We start from the raw sequence: 19,135 nt of genomic DNA on the forward strand, positions 1-19,135 counted from the left end.
ATGGGAGTAAAGGACAGAAAACTGTACTTGAACAATGATTAAAATAAAATTTAAAAAATTACCATAGACATTTGTATCAACATGTATAGATTAAATGTCATTCTGGGTCACTGGTTATCACTGCAAGATTCTAAACACAAAGGCAAACTTGGTAATTAAAGTTAAGTGGCAGTCTTAGGTTAAGTGGAGGTCATCTAGATGATCTAGATCATGACTATACTCCATGTATTTACATTGCTGTGGAGGTGAAAATATAAAATTAAAAATTTCACATATAGAACTTGAAAAAAGTCATTGAAATATAGCATTCTTGGACTTCAACTTAGGAAACATGGAGCTGATAGAAAAGGTGCACATTTCTTAACAGTGTGCCAATAAAGCTTTTATTTTCTCCATTTTTAGCTGTATCTCACCGCTCCTTGTTTGTTCTGTATGTACCATTTCAAATAATTAAGTGGAATTCTTGCAGTTCCAAAAATGTCATGTTGTGATTAGACTTTTGTGGCATTGTACATTTGGTTCTCTCTGCCCCAAAAGCCCTGTCAAAGAAGCAAACGCATTTAGAAAAGAATAGGAACTTTACTTGCAGGGAAGGTTTGCAAGGGAGTCCAGGCCAAGGATTTGTTCCCCAAATTAAAAAATAAAACAGATAATTTAAGGAAAAGACCCCCACAAGATTACCAAGTATCCAGGTTTACTATTTGTATGTTTGTGGCAGAAATAGCGCTTTTCTCACATGATTGTCAAATCCATAAAGGACATCACTTATCTTCAACCATTGTCATTGTAAAAGTCAGCAAATAAGTTGTTTTGGTTAAGAAGTCAAGAGGCTAGATTTTCATGTATTTTGAGACCTGAAGTGAGACAAGATAAGTTTGTTTTTTGTTTATCTCAGTGGACAAAGTATTTTATTTCTTTGTTTTTATTTTCTTGCTCATCCATAATGGAGAAGAGTATTTTTATTTCCATAGCCCTCATTTACTTTTCTTCCTGATGAGTGCCTACTAAGCCTTCAAAACCCATGTCAGATTTTTTATCCCCTGAGAAGCCTTTAAACCCTTCTCTGCCTTTACCTATAAATTAGAAATTCTATCTTGGTGCTGCTCTAGCTCCCTGAATGTAATTGATAGCATTTCTCCTATTGTATTGTAATTACTTCTTCACATATGTCTCTCCTGCTAGATGAATTGATTCTGCAGAGGGTCAGCACTTCCCTGGGTGGGAGGAAGGGGGAAGGAGAAAACAAATCCCAGAAGGTAAAGCAAGGTAACATGTCTTAGATAGTAGGGAGGATTGAAAAATATAGTACTAAATTTTAAATTTCTTGAAGGCAGAAACTGTTTCTTAATTATCCTTATAACTGCAGTGCTTAGTCCAGTGTCTATCCCCTCCTTGGTGGGCTTTCATAAATGTTAGCTGAATAGTCAATTTGTTGAAGGTAAAATTTATGTCTTTTATATTTGCATCATTTTTTACTCCAGTGTGACTGACTTTCCTAACATAAACATCTGTAAATATAAATGCTGCAATTTTCCTTAATTATCAAGTGATTTATGTGCAACTACAGTGCCAAATTATCTTAATTTAGGAATTTACATATTTTGTGCCATTAACATTCCATATAACCAACTAATTGCCAATGGAGAGAATATAGAGCTGGATTAGGGCTGGGAAGGAGTCATCATGCTTTGACATGACATTTGGGTGTCTTGCCTACTTTTATATTTCATCAAGCTGTTTGCAGTAGTGGTTGGGAGGGAAATTATCCTACATTAGTAGAACCACTAAGGAAGGCTACACATAAAATTTTTGATAGGTTCAAGTAAAATCCACGCATCCATTTCACAGGTTTGGGTTCTTTGGTTTTATCTAAAAATTCCTTTAAGTTCAACTTCCCTTTTTAACATGGAAAGTTCACTTTAAGGAAGTATATGAGAATAAGGAAGAGTTTCTCATTCTGCAGATGTAATACCTTAGAACTGTCAATATGTCCGTTATTTTCTGGCTTTAAGAATTTGGGTAATACATAGCTCTTTCATATTTTCGTAGCACTTCTTTTTTACATCAACGCTAAATTTTATTAAAATCAAACTACTAGTGGGCCCCCGAAGATTAAAAAAACAAAGCCCTTGTCTCACATCTCCTTCACAACAAGCATAACCTTCATGGAAAAAGACATCTGTCATCTGACCAACTAGCATTATTCTCAGGAGCATGAGCCATCAGCATGTGAATTATGACTCAGTAATTATCTTTGTTGTACTTTTTAATGAAATAATGTTTCAGGGTCATAGAAGTTAATTAATCTTTAAGTTTCATTTTTAAGAATGCTTGCTCAATAAGTCAAATTTTAGATAAATTACCATTATTTCTAGATTTTATGATTGCCTGTAGAGAACATTCAAGAGAATCAATGGGCAAGCTATTAAAACTGGTGAGAGTTCATCAAGGTTGTTGGGTACAAGCTCAACACGCAAAATCAGTGGTAAACTTTACTGTAATCACAACTACTTAGAAAATGTAAGAGAAACACATGCCATTCTCAGTAGTAACAAAAAATTATAAATAATCAAGAACAAAAAAACCTAACAAAGATGTATAAGGCCTTTATGGGAAAAAATACATAAAATTCTTTGAAAAATATAATGGAATATAAATATTTAACATTTATATAAATATAAATAGAGGGAGATACTGGCTTCATGGTAAAGAAACAATATTATTTCTTTATCATTAAGCCAGTATCTACCAATATAGATTTAATTTTTCCCATATGAATGCATAAATTCAATGCATTTCCAATTAAAATTTTAACACAATTTTTTAGAGAGAACTTGAAAATACTTGAATATTAATGTAGAAATGTGAAGGTATAGGATAACAGAGAGTGTCCTTGCCTTGCTAGGAATCAAGGCACGTTAAAAAGCTCTAGTACATAAATATATAGACTGTTGCAACAGAATAGAATCTAGAAATAGGTTCATGAACAGATAGCAGCTGGCTATTTGAAAGATAGAATATGATGAATCAGTAAAAAAATAATGATATTATTCATTAAATTTTGCTGGGGTGAATGGCTCTTTATACAGTCTAAATAAAATTTGATTTGGATTCATAAAGTACATAATATTTCATTCCACATGAATTAAAAGACCTAAACATGGGAATGGAATAAAGAAAACTTGAAATAAAATAACAAAATAAAATAAAATAATAAAAAATGAAATAAAAAAGAACAAAAACATGGAATAAAAAACCCTGTAAACATCTTAAAAGACAAGTTTGAGAGAAACTATTTTCATAATGAAGTTCAGACAAACAGTTGCTGTCCAGAATGCAGAAAGAACTACAGATCCATGAAAAAGACAGAAGACCTAGTAGGGGAAAAAATGGACAGAAGACATGAACAAGGCAGTTTACAGAGGAGGCAATCCGAAAGGCCGACAGTCATATGTATACATGGGAAGTGCAAATGAGACATGATTTCTCTCCTGTCTGATATCAAGTGTTGCTTGCACAGTTAACACATGTGAGGGGAAATGACATTCTGAATTGCTGCTTAGGGAAGGAGGGCAGTGAATTGCCACGATCCCTTTAGGGAACATTTGACAATATCTAGTAAAATCAGAAATGCTTATATCTTGTGACCCAGCAAGTCCATGTTTGTGCATATGCCTAGAGAATTGTTGCATGTGTGCCCCAGAATCTAGAGCGATCATTACCCCAATCTTTATAATGGTGAGAGACTGGGAGTTCCTAAATGTCCATGTGTATGGGAATAGATAAATCAAGTATGCCCTATTTGTGTGATGGAACTTTGATTTAAAAAGGTTAAACCTCTGAATCAAAGATCTGAAAGTATTAACATATAAAATTAAAAACATCTGTAACGACTAACATCTAAATCTATAGAGTAGGCTTAAATATACTTATAAATGAATAAAAAATACACTGGCAGGGAAGCTACATACTAGCATGGTGCAGTTGTTGATTGAGGGGTCTTCAGTGTTATCTATAATCTTATTAAAAGCCTAGAATAAAATGTGACCAATTGTTAATTGGTTCTAAATGTAAGTATGGGAATATGGATTTGTTTTATTTGTGCTTTTCTGTATCTTTTATTAAATTTAAGAACTACTTTTAAATATAATTGTATCTGAACTAATATTTTTCAAAGTAGGCTAAATTTAATTTTTATTTTAATTCATCTCGACACAAAAATGCACTAAAATGTAAAGGAACAAATGACATTTTTGCACTATATTTGCAGTGACGCCAACTGGTGGAAAGGAGAAAATCACAGAGGAGTAGGACTCTTCCCATCTAATTTTGTAACAACAAATTTAAACATGGAGTCTGAGGCAGGTAAGTTAAATCTTAGGAAAAGTTAAGTTTGTTAAAGTTCTTTGTACTTGAATTTATAGTTTAATTTTGACTATTAAGTAAATTGACATTTGACTTGTTTTAAAACACTTATAGGCAATACAATTTAACCTACTTAAAAAAAAGATTTTACTTATTTTTTAGAGAGGAGAAGGGAGGGAAAGAGAAGGAAATATCAATGTGTGGTTGCCTTTCCTGTGCTGCCTACTGGGGACCTGGCCCACAACCCAGGCATGTGCTCTAGACTGGGAATCGAACCAGTGACCTTTTGATTCACGGGCTATCACTCAACCACTGAGCCACACCAGCCAGGGCCACTTTAACCTACTTCTTAACCAGATTAAGGGGTTAACCTTTCCAGGTCAATTCTAAGGATTATTTTTTTATCATAATATTTTAAAACCTTTAACAATTAACATATGTAGTTACATGTAAGACATAAAATAATCTGTGATCAAGTAAATATTTAAATTAACTTAATTATGATTTAAGAGGCCATTTGTGTCTGTTCATTACAAAGAATACTGGTTTTATGCACCACTGAACCACAGTATAGAAGGAGGGGCTGTGGGGGTAGGGGCTAGTTGATAATTGCCATGTCAAGTGTGATTGATTACAGGGGTTGGAAGTACTCCTAAGTTTCAGACTTCTCCCTACCTTGATTTGATCCTAGAGCACTCCAGACAATATTAAAGTAATGTAATCAAGATAGTAGGTTCTCTCACTCAGTTTTGTAGCTACAGACAGGTCCCCTCAGCTGCTATCAATCGTGCAGAGAAAGTTTCTATTTGTTATGCCAGTGGGGAGGTGACCAGAGCTGAGTGTAAAGAACAGCTGATAATAATACAAATAATGGTGATGATCAGAAATAAAAGAGCTCAGTGGTGTTTGAGCTGTTATGTATAGTCATTTTGCTAAATCCTTTGCTTACACTATTTATATAATCCTCATAAGTCTGTGAGAATAGGTACTTTTGTTACTCCATTTTACAGGTAAGGAAACTGAGGGGTTATGTGGCAACTAGGTAAAATAGCCGGGATTCTAAAGTCAGCCAGTCTGTCTGTATAATGACTCATTGCAGGACATGTTGGTGATAATCCTTACCAGTTCTGGAAGAGTCAGCTCGAAAGCTCTGTGCATTTATATAACAGTGATTTTCAGCCTTTTTCATCTCATGGCTCACATAAACTAATTACTAAAATTCTGTGGCACACACAAAATACACTTTTTTGCCAGTCTAACCAAAAAACAATAGGTATAATTTATTTATTTTTTAATTTTTAAAAAACATTTATTGATTTTTTATTATAGTTCTACTTTTTCCCCCTTTGCCCCCTCTCCATCGAGGAAACCCCGCTCCCCCAGGCAGTCCCCACACCATTGTTCACATCCGTGGGTCATGCATATAAGGTATTTGGCTACTCCATTTTCTATACAATACTTCACATCCCCATGGCTATTCTGTAATTACCTATTTGTACTTTTTTAAAAAAAGATTTTATTTATGTATGTACATATGTATGTATATTTATGGGAAGGGCTCTCCCATAAAGGGAGAGAAACATCAATGTATGGTTGTCTCTTGCATGTCCCCTGCTGGGGACCAGCCAGGCCTGCAACCTTGGTATGTGCCCTGGACTTAGAATCAAACCAGTGACCCTTTGGTTCGAAGACCAGTGCTCAATCCACTGAACCATACCAACCATGGCCCTATCTTTATTTCTTAATCCCCTCACCACTTCCCCAGTTCCCCTACAGCCCCCTCTCATCAGGCAGACGTCAAAATGCTCTCCTTATCCATGATTCTGTCTCTTGTTCTTATTTGCTTAGTTTGTTTTTAGATTTGTTAATAGATACGTATTTATTGCCATTTTATTCTTCATAGTTTCGATCTTCTTTTTCTTAAGTAAGTCCCTTTAATCTTTCATACAATAATGGGTTGGTGATGAAGAACTTTGTTTTTTTCTTGTCTGGGAAGCTCTTTATTTCTGTTCCAATTCTAAATGATATATTTCATGGGTGAAGCAGTCTTGGATGTAGGTCCCTGTTTTTCATGATTTTGGATATTTCTTGCCAGTCCCTTCTAGCCTGCAAAGTTTCTGTTGAGAAATCAGCTGACAGTCTGTGGGAACTTCCCTGTAGGCAACTAACTGCTTTTCTTTTACTGCTTTTAAGATTCACTCTTGCCCTGGCTGGTGTGGCTCAATGGTTGAGTGCTAGCCTGCGAAGCAAAATGTCACTGATTCAATTCCCAGTCTAGGGCACATGCCTGGGTTGCAGGCCAGCTTCCCATTAGGAGGCATGCAAGAGGCAACCACAGATTGGTATTTGTGTCTTTCTCTTTCTTCCTCCCTGCCCCTCTCTAAAAATAAATAAATAAAACTTTTAAAAAAAGATTCTTTCTTTATCTTTCACCTATGATGTGTCTTGTAATGGGCCTGTTTGTGTCCATCTTGTTTGGAACTCTGTGTTTCCTGGACTTGCATGTCTATGTCCTTTTCCAAATTAGGGGAGTTTTCTTCATTATTTTTTCAAATAGATTTCCAATTTTTTGCTCTTTCTCTTCTCCTTCTGGCACCCCTGTGATGCAAATTATGGAATGCTTAAAGTTGTCCCAGAGGCAGCTTATACAACCCTCAATTCTTTGGATTCTTTTTTCTTCTTGTTTTGCTTGGTTGCTTTTTGTTTTCTCATGTTTCAAGTCATTGATTTGATTCTCAGCTTCATCCATTCTATTGTTGTTTCCCTATAAATTGTTCTTTATTTCAATTAGTATATCCTTTATTTCTGACTGGATCTTTTTTATGCTGTTGAGGTCCTAAGTTCCTTGAGCATCCTTGTAACCAGTGTTGTGAACTTTGCATCTGATAGATTGCTTAGCTCTACTTTCTTTAGCTCTTTGTCTGTAGTTTTGATCTGTTCTTTAATTTAGGCCATGGTTCTTTGTCTCTTCATTTTGCCAGCCTCCCTGTGTTTCTATGTATTAGGTAGAGCTGCTGTGACTCCCTGTCTTGGTAGCATGGCCTAATGTGGTAGGTGTCCTAGAGAGTCCAGTGACACAGCCTCCCCTATCAACCAAGCTGGGTACTCGAGGTGTACCCTTCGTGTGGACTGGGTACACCCTGTTCTTATAGTTGAGAATTGTTTGCTGTTGTCAGGTCAATGGGAGGGACTTAGCCAGCCCAGTCAGCTGCAAGGACTGGTTGTGACCACCAACCACCAACTACCAACCTCTGTCCACCATGGAGGATGAGCTGTGGAGGGGCAGGGTGATGGTGCTCTGATGTGGTCTATAGCTGTCCATTTGGAGCTCGAGCTCTGAGGTTTTCTGAGTGTTTCAGGGCAAGGTCAACCCCCACCTGTGCTCTGCCTGGAGCTACCCTGCCTGATCTATAAAGCAGTCTGAGATGGCTGCTACTTGTGCTGGGCTTGGAAGTTCCTGGGCAAAGCCAAGCTGTGAACCTAGGCTGGCTGCTGCTAATGCCAGGCCTGGGGCCACTCAGCAAGAGGAATAGGGGCTAGGGACTCACTGAGGCTCTCTGTCACTGGTTTGAGAGGATTTAGGAAGTTGTGAGGCATGAGCCAGGACCAGCCATTCATATGGAAAAGTCACTGTTAATAGTTTGGGTTGACCTGTAAGTTGGGTGGGGTGGTATCTTAGGATCTTTAGGGCAGGGCAAACAGTGTTAGCTAGGTGGATGGAGTCTCAGATAGGGCTTTCTCACTTACCAGCTCTGTGGCTCTGTATGGGACAGGATCAGAAACAGGACAGTGGCCTCTGTCTGCCTTTCTTTCTGGGAGAAAGCTGTCCTCCAGTTCTCGCCCTGATGTCAGACACTTCAGTTCCTCCCTGTATGCCACTGGTGCCTTTCAAGCTGCTACCATGGTGCTGGAGCCCAGAGGGAGTGAGTTTGAGTAAGTCTGCATGTGGGTTCCACATACTGCTTGGGGTTCTAGCTGTTTCTTCCACCAGCTCAATCCTCCCTGGTTTTTGCAGCCAGAAGTTATAGGGACCTATCTTGCTGCCCCTGGAACCCTGGGTGGGGAGTCCTGGTATGGGTCATCCTGGTGTAGGTTTGGGATTCCTCATTCCCGAGATATCCCTCCCCATTTTTACTTACTATGCATGGGTGTGGGGTCAGTTCATTCTGCCTCTCTGCCCCTCCTACCAGTGTGGATGGACGTGTTTTCTTTAATTCCACAGTTGTTGCATTTCCATTCAACTTGATTTTCTATGGTTCTGAGTGATGGTTGTTCTCTAGTTTAGTTGTAATTTTGATGTGGTTGTGTGAGGAGGTGAGTGGTGTTTACCTGCTCCTTCCTCTTGACCAGAAGTTGCCATTTATGTCTTTAACCGTGTTTCTGGTAGTGACATTTGGGGCAGGACACCTTTTGGAACCTGCAGCATAGCACTAATAACCACCCTCCTGCCTGGTATTTGAAACATTAGTAGGCATGATTGTTTAGACACTTGTGAATCCATGTAACTATCCCACAGTCTGTATTTTTCCATCTTGTGACTAACTCTGTCAAATGGCTTGATGAATTCCACCTAGCATTTTTTTTTTGTAGTCACAACAGAAAAGAAGAGCATTGAAATCAAGGTGGATACCTTACTGTCCCTGTCCATCATCCATGCCATGCTCAGGGCTACTTTCTGGTTTCCTTTTATATTCTTTCTGCATGAAAGTGCTCATGTGTGCTTGTACTCTCTGTTTCTCTCCCCCGCCTTCTCTCTTTCACCTTTTACTTATATTCCTAGTACTCTTTCATGGCCAGAACAGTTCTTCCTCCTCCAAGAAGCCAGCACTCATCTTGTCTCCATTAATTCCAGACATTCATAGTTGCTTTATAAGGCAATTTAGCCCCTAACCTTCAGGTGCATGGTGTATTACCTGTACACCTAGAATAAATCACACACTTGGGAAGTATTAGTTGGAGGACTGAAGGTTAGTCTTCATCTAACCATATCAGGCTATCACCATAAGCTTCTTGAGGGGAGCTGCTAGTCTAACAATCACTCCCTTTTTTAACTGAGGTAGAATTCATACCATATAAAATGAACTGCTTTAAAGTGAACAGAGCGGTGCTTACAGTTCCTTTAAACTCCCTCACAATACATGGCACACAATTGCGCATACAGAAATTTCAAGTGGGCATTTGCTAATAACACCTGATGTAATAATCTATCAGTTTCCTCCATAATCATGCTGTGACTAATGGCTAATGACCCAGATCCTTTGAAATGGATTTATAAACATAGCCAGTGTTTTATTTTTGGGAACTCTTAAGTTGTGGACTAAAGGAAGTTTTATTCTGAAAATATTAGACTCTTCTGTGCTGTTATTTAAGAGATAAAGAATTCTCCTGGATGAGCAAGTAGCACTTAGAAAGTAGATTTCAACTTTCTCTGCATGCAAAGTTTTTTTTGTGTTGCTTTAACTGTTATCAAAGTTAGGTTTTGATCAACTATATTTTTTTGTTCATATAGAAAATACATTTTTATAGCAAGGATAGACAGTTGAAGGAACTAATAGATTTAACTGGAATTAGTTAACTAGATAATTAGCTAAGTAGATAATGCCCTACTCTCCTCTATATTTTTTCACCCTAATGGCAATACTCTGTTTTTCAGAAAATGCCTGTAATAACCGTTCTCATTAATATTGCTTGCTTGTTCCACCAGAATTTAAGTTATATCAGGGCAGGTGTTCTTGTCTATTTTACTCACTGTTGTATTTCCAGTGCCTAGAACAATGTTTGGCACCTTGTAAGAGCAAATGACTGTTTGTGGCATGAATGATTGAACATATGTAATGCTATTGATAACAAAATTGTGATGACTATACTATTTGAAGAGTTTCCTTTTTTCTTATGGGTGACCATGGACCACTTGTAAATTAGTGACTAAAATATCAAAGTAAATGCTAAGAACTTAAAATTGACTTTGTTTTCATAGCAGCTGTGGACAATCTGAATGTAATTGATGAGGAGGAGGAAGAAATTAAGAAATCAGAGCCTGAGCCTGTTTATATAGATGAGGTAGAGTCCTTCGTTTGTTTAATAGTTAAATTTTCAAGACTTTATAATGTATTATCCTTAAACTCTTGGATAATTTCTGTATTCACCAAAATCAACACTCTAGTGAGTTTTTGATGTGTTCTGTCATTTCTTAGGAGAAGATGGATAGAGCCCTGCAGGTACTCCAGAGTATAGATCCAACTGATTCAAAACCAGACTCCCAAGACCTTTTGGACTTAGAAGGTACTTAGTGAATATTAGGGATTACTTTAATGTCCTTTAATATTTTAGCTATCTATAATGTCTTAAATTTTTTTCTACCTTGTGTTTGCTTATAGAGATTAGAAATCTCTGGTGGGAAATAGACGAGTGTACTTATGTAATAAACATGTTATTTGGAAATTGTTGTTATAAATCTGCCTATCCTATTCAAGAAGGAAGTCTTTGTATTTCTGTAAGCCCACTAATGAATTTGGCTGAAGAGATTTGCAATCCAAAAAAGGACAGAATTAGAAATAATAGCCTATTAAATTAATTGAGTCAAAGGGTTAGAAATTCACATTCCTCTTTTAATTTCTTGTATCATAGTTTTAAAGGTCAAAATAATGCATGATCTGTGTTAACTTAGTAATACAGTCATTAGATGCATGCTGGTGTGTCTTTTTAGATCCCAAGATATTTGAAACAAATAAAACAAATGTTTTTATGCCTGTTAAAAAAATCCTTTGGTAGAAAAATTTGTGATAAATGAATAAATCTTCTTAAATCTTTTACTAGAATGTTTAGTTATGAATATGGAGTACTGTAGTGTTCATTATATCAGTGTTTACATTTGAAAATACATGTGTTTAATTTTGACGTGGCCTAAGTAAATGAAAATAATCATATCTCATCTGCACGTAATTACATATTTTATATACTGACTCAAGTTCATTTTACTTAGCTAATAAGATTTTGCGGTAACTCCAAATTTCACAGTCTTAAAGATTTTAAAATATTTTTATGTTTACAGATATCTGCCAACAGATGGGTCCAATGATAGATGAAAAACTTGAAGAGATTGACAGGTGAAGTTTTTTTTGTGCACAAAATAAAAAGTATAGTTTTCCTATGTTTACTTGTTTTGGGTAGCATTTCAAATGAGGAAGCGTTTATGAATCTGTTCAATCTGTTGAAATTATTTGTCAGGCTCCCAAAGTCTTACAATCTAATAGGAAGGTGGTACTTTTTATTTTGGTAACATTTTTGGGGGGGGTTGCTTTTTTTAAAATTTAATTTAATTAATTAATTTATTTTTAAACATATTTTATTGATTATGCTATTACAGTTGTCCCATTTCCCCCCCTTCACTCCCCTCCACCCTGTACACCCTCTCCCACCCATATCTCCCCCTTTAGTCATGCCCATGTGTCATAAGTTCTTTAGCTTCTACATTTCCCATACTATTCTTACCCCCCCCCCATTTTCTATTTACGTTCTATGCTACTTATTCTCTGTACCTTTTCCCCCTCTCTCCTCCTCCCACTCCCCTGTTGCTAACCCTCCATGTGATCTCCATTTCTGTGATTCTGTTCCTGTTCTAATTGTTTACTTAGTTTCTTTTGGTTTTGCTTTAGGTGTGGTTGTTAATAATTGTGAGTTTGCTGTCTTTTTACTATACATGTTTTTTCTTTATCTTCTTTTCTTAGATAAGTCCCTTTAACATTTCATAAAATAAGGGCTTGGTGATGATGAACTCCTTTAACTTGACCTTATCTGAGAAGCACTTTATCTGCCCTTCCATTCTAAATGAGAGTTTTGCTGGATAGAGCAATCTGGGATGTAGGTCCTTGTCTTTCATGACTTGGAATATTTCTTTCCAGCCCCTTCTTGCCTATAAGGTCTCTTTTGAGAAATCAGCTGACAGTCTGATGGGAACTCCTTTGTAGGTGACTGTCCCCTTATCTCTTGCTGCTTCTAGGATTCTCTCCTTCATTTTTACCTTGGCTAATGTAATTATGATGTGCCTTGGTGTGTTTCTTCTTGGGTCCAACTTCTTTGGGGCTCTCTGAGCTTCCTGGATTTCTTGGAAGTCTATTTCCTTTGCCAGAATGGGGAAATGGGGTTCTCCTTTATTCTTTGTTCAAATACGTGCTCAGTCTGTTGCTTTTCCCCTTCCCCTTCTGGTACCCCTATAATTTGGATGTTGGAATGTTTAAAGATGTCCTGGAGGTTCCTAAGCTTCTCCTCGTTTTTTTTGAATTCTTATTTCTTCATGCTTTCTTGCTTGGTTGTTTCTTTCTTCCTTCTGGTCCACTCTATTGTTTTGAGTCCCAGTTTCCTTCCCTTCACTATTGGCTCTCTGTGCATCTTCCTTCATCTCTTTTATGGTAACCTGCATTTGTTCATCTAATTTGCGCCCACAATCAACCAATTCCGTGAGCTTTCTGATCACCAATGTTTTAAACTGTGCATCTGATAGATTGGCTATTTCTTGGTCACTCAAAAGGATGAGTCCTGGGGGACTGATCTGTTTTTCTGTTAGATTCATATCTATCTCTCTCTCTCTCCTTTTTTTTTTTTCTTGCAGTCTGGTTGCTCTTGTTATGGTGGGGGGCGGAGCCTTAGGTGTTCACTGGGTCTGGGCACCCCAGTTGCTAGATTGTGACATTGTATGTGGGGGTGGGGGCGGGAGGAAACAATGGTGGTAGTTCCGTTCTCCTGGGATCTCAGTCCCTTCTCTGGGATCTTGGGTTGCGCGCTCTGCCCTGGTCCACAATGCCACCTCACTGGGTCCGCCAGCTGCCGCTTGCATCTTCAGGGTCCACTGCTGCAGCCTTGCGTGTCCCGGAAGGCTTACTCACTCCCAGTGCCTTATGCATTCAGTTCTCCCTGATCTCCGCGCACCACGACCTGCGCCCACTCCTCCTCAGTGCCCCTCCTACCGGTCTGGATGAATGGGTCTACTTCAACTTCTTGGCTGTCCGACTTCCATTCAGATAAATTCTCCGTCAGTTCTGGGTGTTATTCTGGCTCTAAATTGTTGTTGTTCTAATCTTGGTTGTGCGTGGAGGTATGGTGCATCCACCTATGCCTCCATCTTGCCGGCGATTTTTTTTTTTAATGGCAATAGAGTATATATATGTACAGCCATGGACCCTTGCTCTTATGGTGCCAGTCTTCATTTTCTTACTTGGGCTGGAATCAAGGGGTAATGAGTAATGAAGAATAAATTTATATAGAGTACAAAATGAGAACAGAGATCTTAGACAAGCATTGTCTTGTTATGTGATGAGAGTTAGTATTTGTAAAACTTTCAAATGAAATTTGCCTTTTATTTATGAAGCTAAATCCAAAGCACACACCTTATTGTTCTTCCTTGCATTTCTGTTGGGCTTTTAATTTCAGTATCCCACCCAGTCTTACTCTTCCTTAGAATTAGTAACAGCACCAAAGGATAGACTAACAGGGTTTTGAGCCTTTTACTTAGTTTTGCCCCTTCTCCTATTGCTCAGAACTGTCTGTCCAACATCAGAAAGGGAAGCCATAGTGAATGGAAGACAGGGATGAGGCTTTAGTGTTCTGCGGCTGTCCAGTTCTAGATTCTGTTTCTTGAGCCAGTGTGTGCAGCAGCGCAAGCAGGACAGGAACTACTACCTGCCTTTACCAGAGAAGGGCAGTAGCAATTTAGTCACTTAAGATTATAATTTTTGTTCCATTGGGCTTTTGAAATAAATTCTTTGTATTTTCTACAGAAATAAAAAATAAATGTCTGTTGCAGTTAAATGATGGTGGTAGTCTCATTACACTTTATTGTTCTTATTTTGGAGATGGCATTAACAACTATATACTTAAACGTCTTCTACTACTTTGGTTTCAGTGCAGGGATGTTAATGGTCAATGAATAATCAAACTGGGATCAATAGGAATCAATGAATAATCAATAAAATACATGCCTATGGTTATTCTTATTCACACTTTTGTTAGCATGGGCACTCATTTCTGAAGCTGTCTGTATGTTCAATATTTCTGAAAATAGAGTTTGACCTGCCTCATACCGTCACACGTGCAAGAGGGGAAACGGCATGTTTCTGTTTTGTCTTCCAGATATAACATTCTAATAGAGGAAAGGTGACAAGTCCTGATAGGTCTCAGAACAGGTCATTTGTTTGACAGCCCTGTGTATGGTTGCCTACCTCTGCCTCTTGTCTCTTGAGCCTCTTGCATATATAGAGAAAGAACTACATTTAATAAACAGCCTTGTTGGATGCCCTAGGCCAGAAAAAGTGGACATTTAACTTTTATGAACCTGTCAGTTGCAAAGGGTGTTCTTTATTACTCCCTGAGGAACAGACAAGAGTGTACCAAGTCCAGAAGGATTTGCTCTGGAGTTCCTTGGGCAAATTTGAAAATACTCTTATTGGGACTTGTTTTTACACAGTAAGGTATCTGGTTTTACTCACTTTCTCAAAAGAAATCAACCAATAAAAGCAGTAGATACTAATTTATATAGACATTTTCATTTGCATTTTCAAGGATAATTATTAAACATATTTTTCAGTTGATCTTTTCATGAATATAACCAAATGAAAGTGAGTGTGATTTTGTTTCTGAATGTGTTTTTATTTCGGTCATATTGTTTCACAGCAGGTTCTGGGCCTAAGTATTTTCTTCTACTAAGATGTTTAGTTAAGGCCTGGACTCTTCCTAAATTGAGAATCTTTTCTTCTTTCTAATTGAGTTTCCAACAGAAATCTATAACATATGGAACAAAATTCTCCTAGCACCAAAAGTATGAATTGATTGTATTTTGTCAGGTGGGGAAAGGACTTTCCCTAATTTTATGAAGTCATGTTATCTAATTGTTATAAGAATTAAATAATTCTGCCCTGGCTGGTGGCCCAGTGGATTGAGTGCTGGCCTGTGAACCAGAGTTGCTAGTTCAATTTCCAGTCAGGGTGCATGCCTGGGTTGCAGGCCAGGTCCCTAATTGAGCGGATGCAGGAGGCAACCACACACTGATGTTTCTCTCCCTCACTTTCTCCCTTCCTTCCTCTTTCTCTAAAAATAAATAAAATCTTTAAAAGTAAAAAATATAGAATTAAATAATTTCCCCTTTGCTTTTCCCCTTGTGAATATTCTTTCATCATACAGGATGGGGTAAAAGTAAGTTTATAGCTGTGAGTATATGAAATGCAGCTTATTCTTGTATTAATAATTATTAATTATTGTATTATTTTTCCATATGAAAAACTGTAAACCTACTTTGTCCTACCCTGTATGCAAAGAACTATTTAAAATATGAATAGAAAATGTGTTAAATTTAAAAAATAATTTGTGTTGCTAAATACATACTTAAAAACTTTAAAGAGTATTAAAGTGTGCTTTTCTTTTGTATCAGGAAGCATTCAGAATTATCTGAATTGAACGTAAAAGTCTTGGAAGCTCTGGAACTATATAACAAATTGGTGAATGAAGCACCAGTATACTCAGTTTATTCAAAGCTCCACCCTCCAGCACATTACCCACCTTCATCAGCTGGGGTCCCAATGCAGGTGAGCATGGTTTCTGAGAACATTTTTCAAAATTAAAAAAAAATTAATTACCAATGAACAGACTTTTAAAGTATAGTATTAAAATTGCTACTTTAAATGGTTCTAAAACTCATTTTTGTTAGAAAAATAGTGGTTAGCCCTGGCCCATGTGGCTCAGTTGGTTGGAGCATTGCCCTATAAACTGAAAGGCTGCAGGTTTGATCCCTGGTCAGGACACATACTGAGGTTGTGGATTTGGTCTCCAGTTGGGGCATGCGTAAGAAGCAGCTAATTGATGTTTCTCTCTCTATCCCTCGCTTCCCCTTTCTCTAAAAATCAATAAGCATGTCCTCAGGTCAGGAGGACATTATATATGTGTGTGTGTGTATGTATTAAATGATTAGTGCTCACCAGGACAAATTAGATACTAGTATTGCCCAAATACACTTTAGTTCATTTTTAGCATTAATAAAGTGACCACTAGATATACTTGGGGACTTCTGGTTCTTTATAAATGCTTTTGTAAATATAAAGCATAAATCCTTTAAGAAAATAAAAAAATAAATACACTTTTTATAAGTATAGAGTATAAATCCTTTGATTTAGGACATTGTGACATAGCTGATGCTGTTCCTATTGTTCATCAAGGAAGACTGAACATTCTGTTAAGAGTGTAATCATTAAAAGGCTTAGTTAATGAACTTCATTTGTTCCCAGATCATGTTTTCTATTTTCTTAGATGCATGACTTAAACTTAAAAATCCATGTATGATGAGGATATGATACAAGTCCATTGATGCAGGTTCAATAAGCTGTTCATGAACAGCATCTTTCCCCAGGACTTTACACTGTATCTGTTATTCTCAGCAGAAATACTTATTTATTAGTGTCCAATATTCTGAGGCCTTTTTCAAATTCCAGCCAGTTAGTGATTGAATTTAGAATGAGCTCTGATGAGCAAAATTTATGTTAACTTATGAAAACTGGTATGTAAAAGAGTGTGTGAAGGAGATACCAAGGCGAGAGAATGTGGGTGCATAATCTTGATGACTTGACATAACATAATTGTTAAGTAGAAAAAGAATAGTTACCATGGTAACTGTCACATCAGACAAGATGCATTTATCAAATATGCTATGCCCTGAACTTTTGAACAGAATAAAAGAATCATTACAATTGAGGGTGTAAGGGGTTTCTGGGTGCAAAGACATCTTGAGTTTATTCAATATTGCTTCTTTTTTCAGAGAGTTCTCTGCTGCTGCTCTGAGAATGGAACAAAGTATTTGTACCATTGTATGATGGAATTGTGTACTTTCTTCTTTGTATGTCTGTAAAGGGTTGTCATTCTTATGTCAGCTTTTTGTGTTTAGTTGCATACTATTTGCAGTCTGTATTGTGCTAAGCACAACTCATTTACTTAAAATATTAGCTTTCTGTCATTTTGATTCCTCACTTCTTTCTACACTATTTATTCATAACAGCATTTGAAATATTCAAAGTTTCTATTCTAATTTGGGATAAAAAGCTTCTGTACTACAAGAAAGTTGTAGGAACATACCATTAGTTGTGTCTGTGAAGGGCACCAGAAACCTTCACTGCAGAAGAGGTCCATTCCCACAGTCTCAGCCTGTTTTAGGGAGTCCTTACAATGTCTGCTTAGGAAGTGACATGATCGCACTTACTGTAGTTGATTTGGCATTTGTAGCATTCTAAATTTCCATGTCACTGGTTTTGCTTAAAAAATAGCTCTGTTTAAAACTGGAGTGATGATAGTTATGAGATACGATACTTATTAAATGTGCATTGTTTTGAATGCTACATTTGGTAGACAGATGATAGGTCCTGTCCTTAAGGAGATGTTACCCTGAATGTTAAGTGGGGCACATAAAAATATCCAAAGAGACTTAGACCATTTTGCTATTTTCTAAAGATATACCTTTCCTTTACCCCCAAAATTATTTTTTACTTTTGTCCAGACATCTATCCTAAAGGCAGGAAGTAAAGGAGACATTGCGGGAAAGGACGTGCACCCTACCGAATACCGCTTATTCTTCAACTGACTGTCCCATGCTTCATTCTTAGGCAGGATTTGAATAAGTCATCGTGGGTTGAGGTCAGAGAAGGTCATCACTCTGATGGCTGCCTTTCAAGGAAGTATTTAGTTTTCTGTGGTTCTAGAGCTACACACATCACTGAGTAATGGACAGCCTGGATGAACTCCAGTCTGCTACTTAGAAATACACTACCTCCCTTCTTTTCAACACCCTGCAAAATAAAAGAACAACCAAGTAAATAATAAATTTCCATAGATTTGGCAGTACAATTTGGAAGCTCTCTAGTTTTTATACTAGAGCAAATGGATTGGTGAAACCAGATTGTTCTCCCAAGAAGTGTAACATTCTATTTCATTTAAGTCCTTCAAAGTTTTAAATATATTGTTAGGGAGACGTTTGGGAGTTCAGTGAGTCACCTTTTTCTCTTTGGTTAATAGACATATCCAGTTCAATCACATGGTGGAAATTATATGGGTCAAAACGTTCACCAAGTTACTGTTGCCCAAAGCTACAGCCTAGGGCCAGATCAAATTGGTCCACTGAGATCTCTGCCTCCAAGTGTAAATTCCTCTGTGACAACTCAACCTGCTCAAACTCCATACTTAAGGTAAGTTTTGGGGAGGTGTGTTAAGTTTGTAATTATATACATTAAATATTCACAGACTTTCAGAATAAGAATTAACAGACCCTCCTCTTTGTAATAATATTGCCATATTTTACTATTGAGATGAAGTTTATAGTGCTGCCCATTTATAATCCCATGAAGTAAGAATTGTGCTGCTCTTAGCTTTGCTACCCATACTGAAGTGGTTATCTATGGCTTACAGTCTGGGTCCCTGGAACAAAATTTAAAAAAGTAACTCTCCCTTACTGGAACCTAGCCCATGATCTATTCTAACATACATGTACCATAGCACTGTGCTGTAATCAGCCTAGCAAAGTAGTCCCAGACATATGTATCAGTATGCACACCTAAAAATCAGAAAACTGTTGTTATTTTGATTCTTAAAAGTGTGTTTGAGTTGTGGAGTTTGTGGTTTAATTTTTTTATACTAACACTTCTATTCTGAAAATATTTAAATCTTGCCTTCTTTTACCTTTGTTAGCCACACAAAATGTTCATTATTCAGTATAGTCATGTGTAGATGATCTCCAAGATCTCTC

At 37.2% G+C, this 19,135-nt stretch overlaps 1 protein-coding gene across 3 annotated transcripts in view; it reads left to right on the forward strand.

The window, feature by feature from the left end:
- Positions 1-19,135, forward strand: part of STAM2 (signal transducing adaptor molecule 2) — a 56,422-nt gene that overhangs the window by 33,519 nt on the left and 3,768 nt on the right. For 2 of the 3 annotated variants that reach the window (XM_028509822.2, XM_028509820.2), the window contains 6 exons: positions 4,271-4,365; positions 10,343-10,425; positions 10,560-10,647; positions 11,417-11,471; positions 15,785-15,938; positions 18,409-18,578. In XM_028509822.2, coding sequence (XP_028365623.1) covers positions 4,271-4,365; positions 10,343-10,425; positions 10,560-10,647; positions 11,417-11,471; positions 15,785-15,938; positions 18,409-18,578 — 645 coding nt within the window. The remainder of the gene's footprint in view (positions 1-4,270; positions 4,366-10,342; positions 10,426-10,559; positions 10,648-11,416; positions 11,472-15,784; positions 15,939-18,408; positions 18,579-19,135) is intronic. The other variant, XM_028509821.2, reaches the window with a different exon arrangement.

Source organism: Phyllostomus discolor, chromosome 4 (assembly GCF_004126475.2).
Source record: "Phyllostomus discolor isolate MPI-MPIP mPhyDis1 chromosome 4, mPhyDis1.pri.v3, whole genome shotgun sequence".
NCBI lineage: Eukaryota > Metazoa > Chordata > Mammalia > Chiroptera > Phyllostomidae > Phyllostomus > Phyllostomus discolor.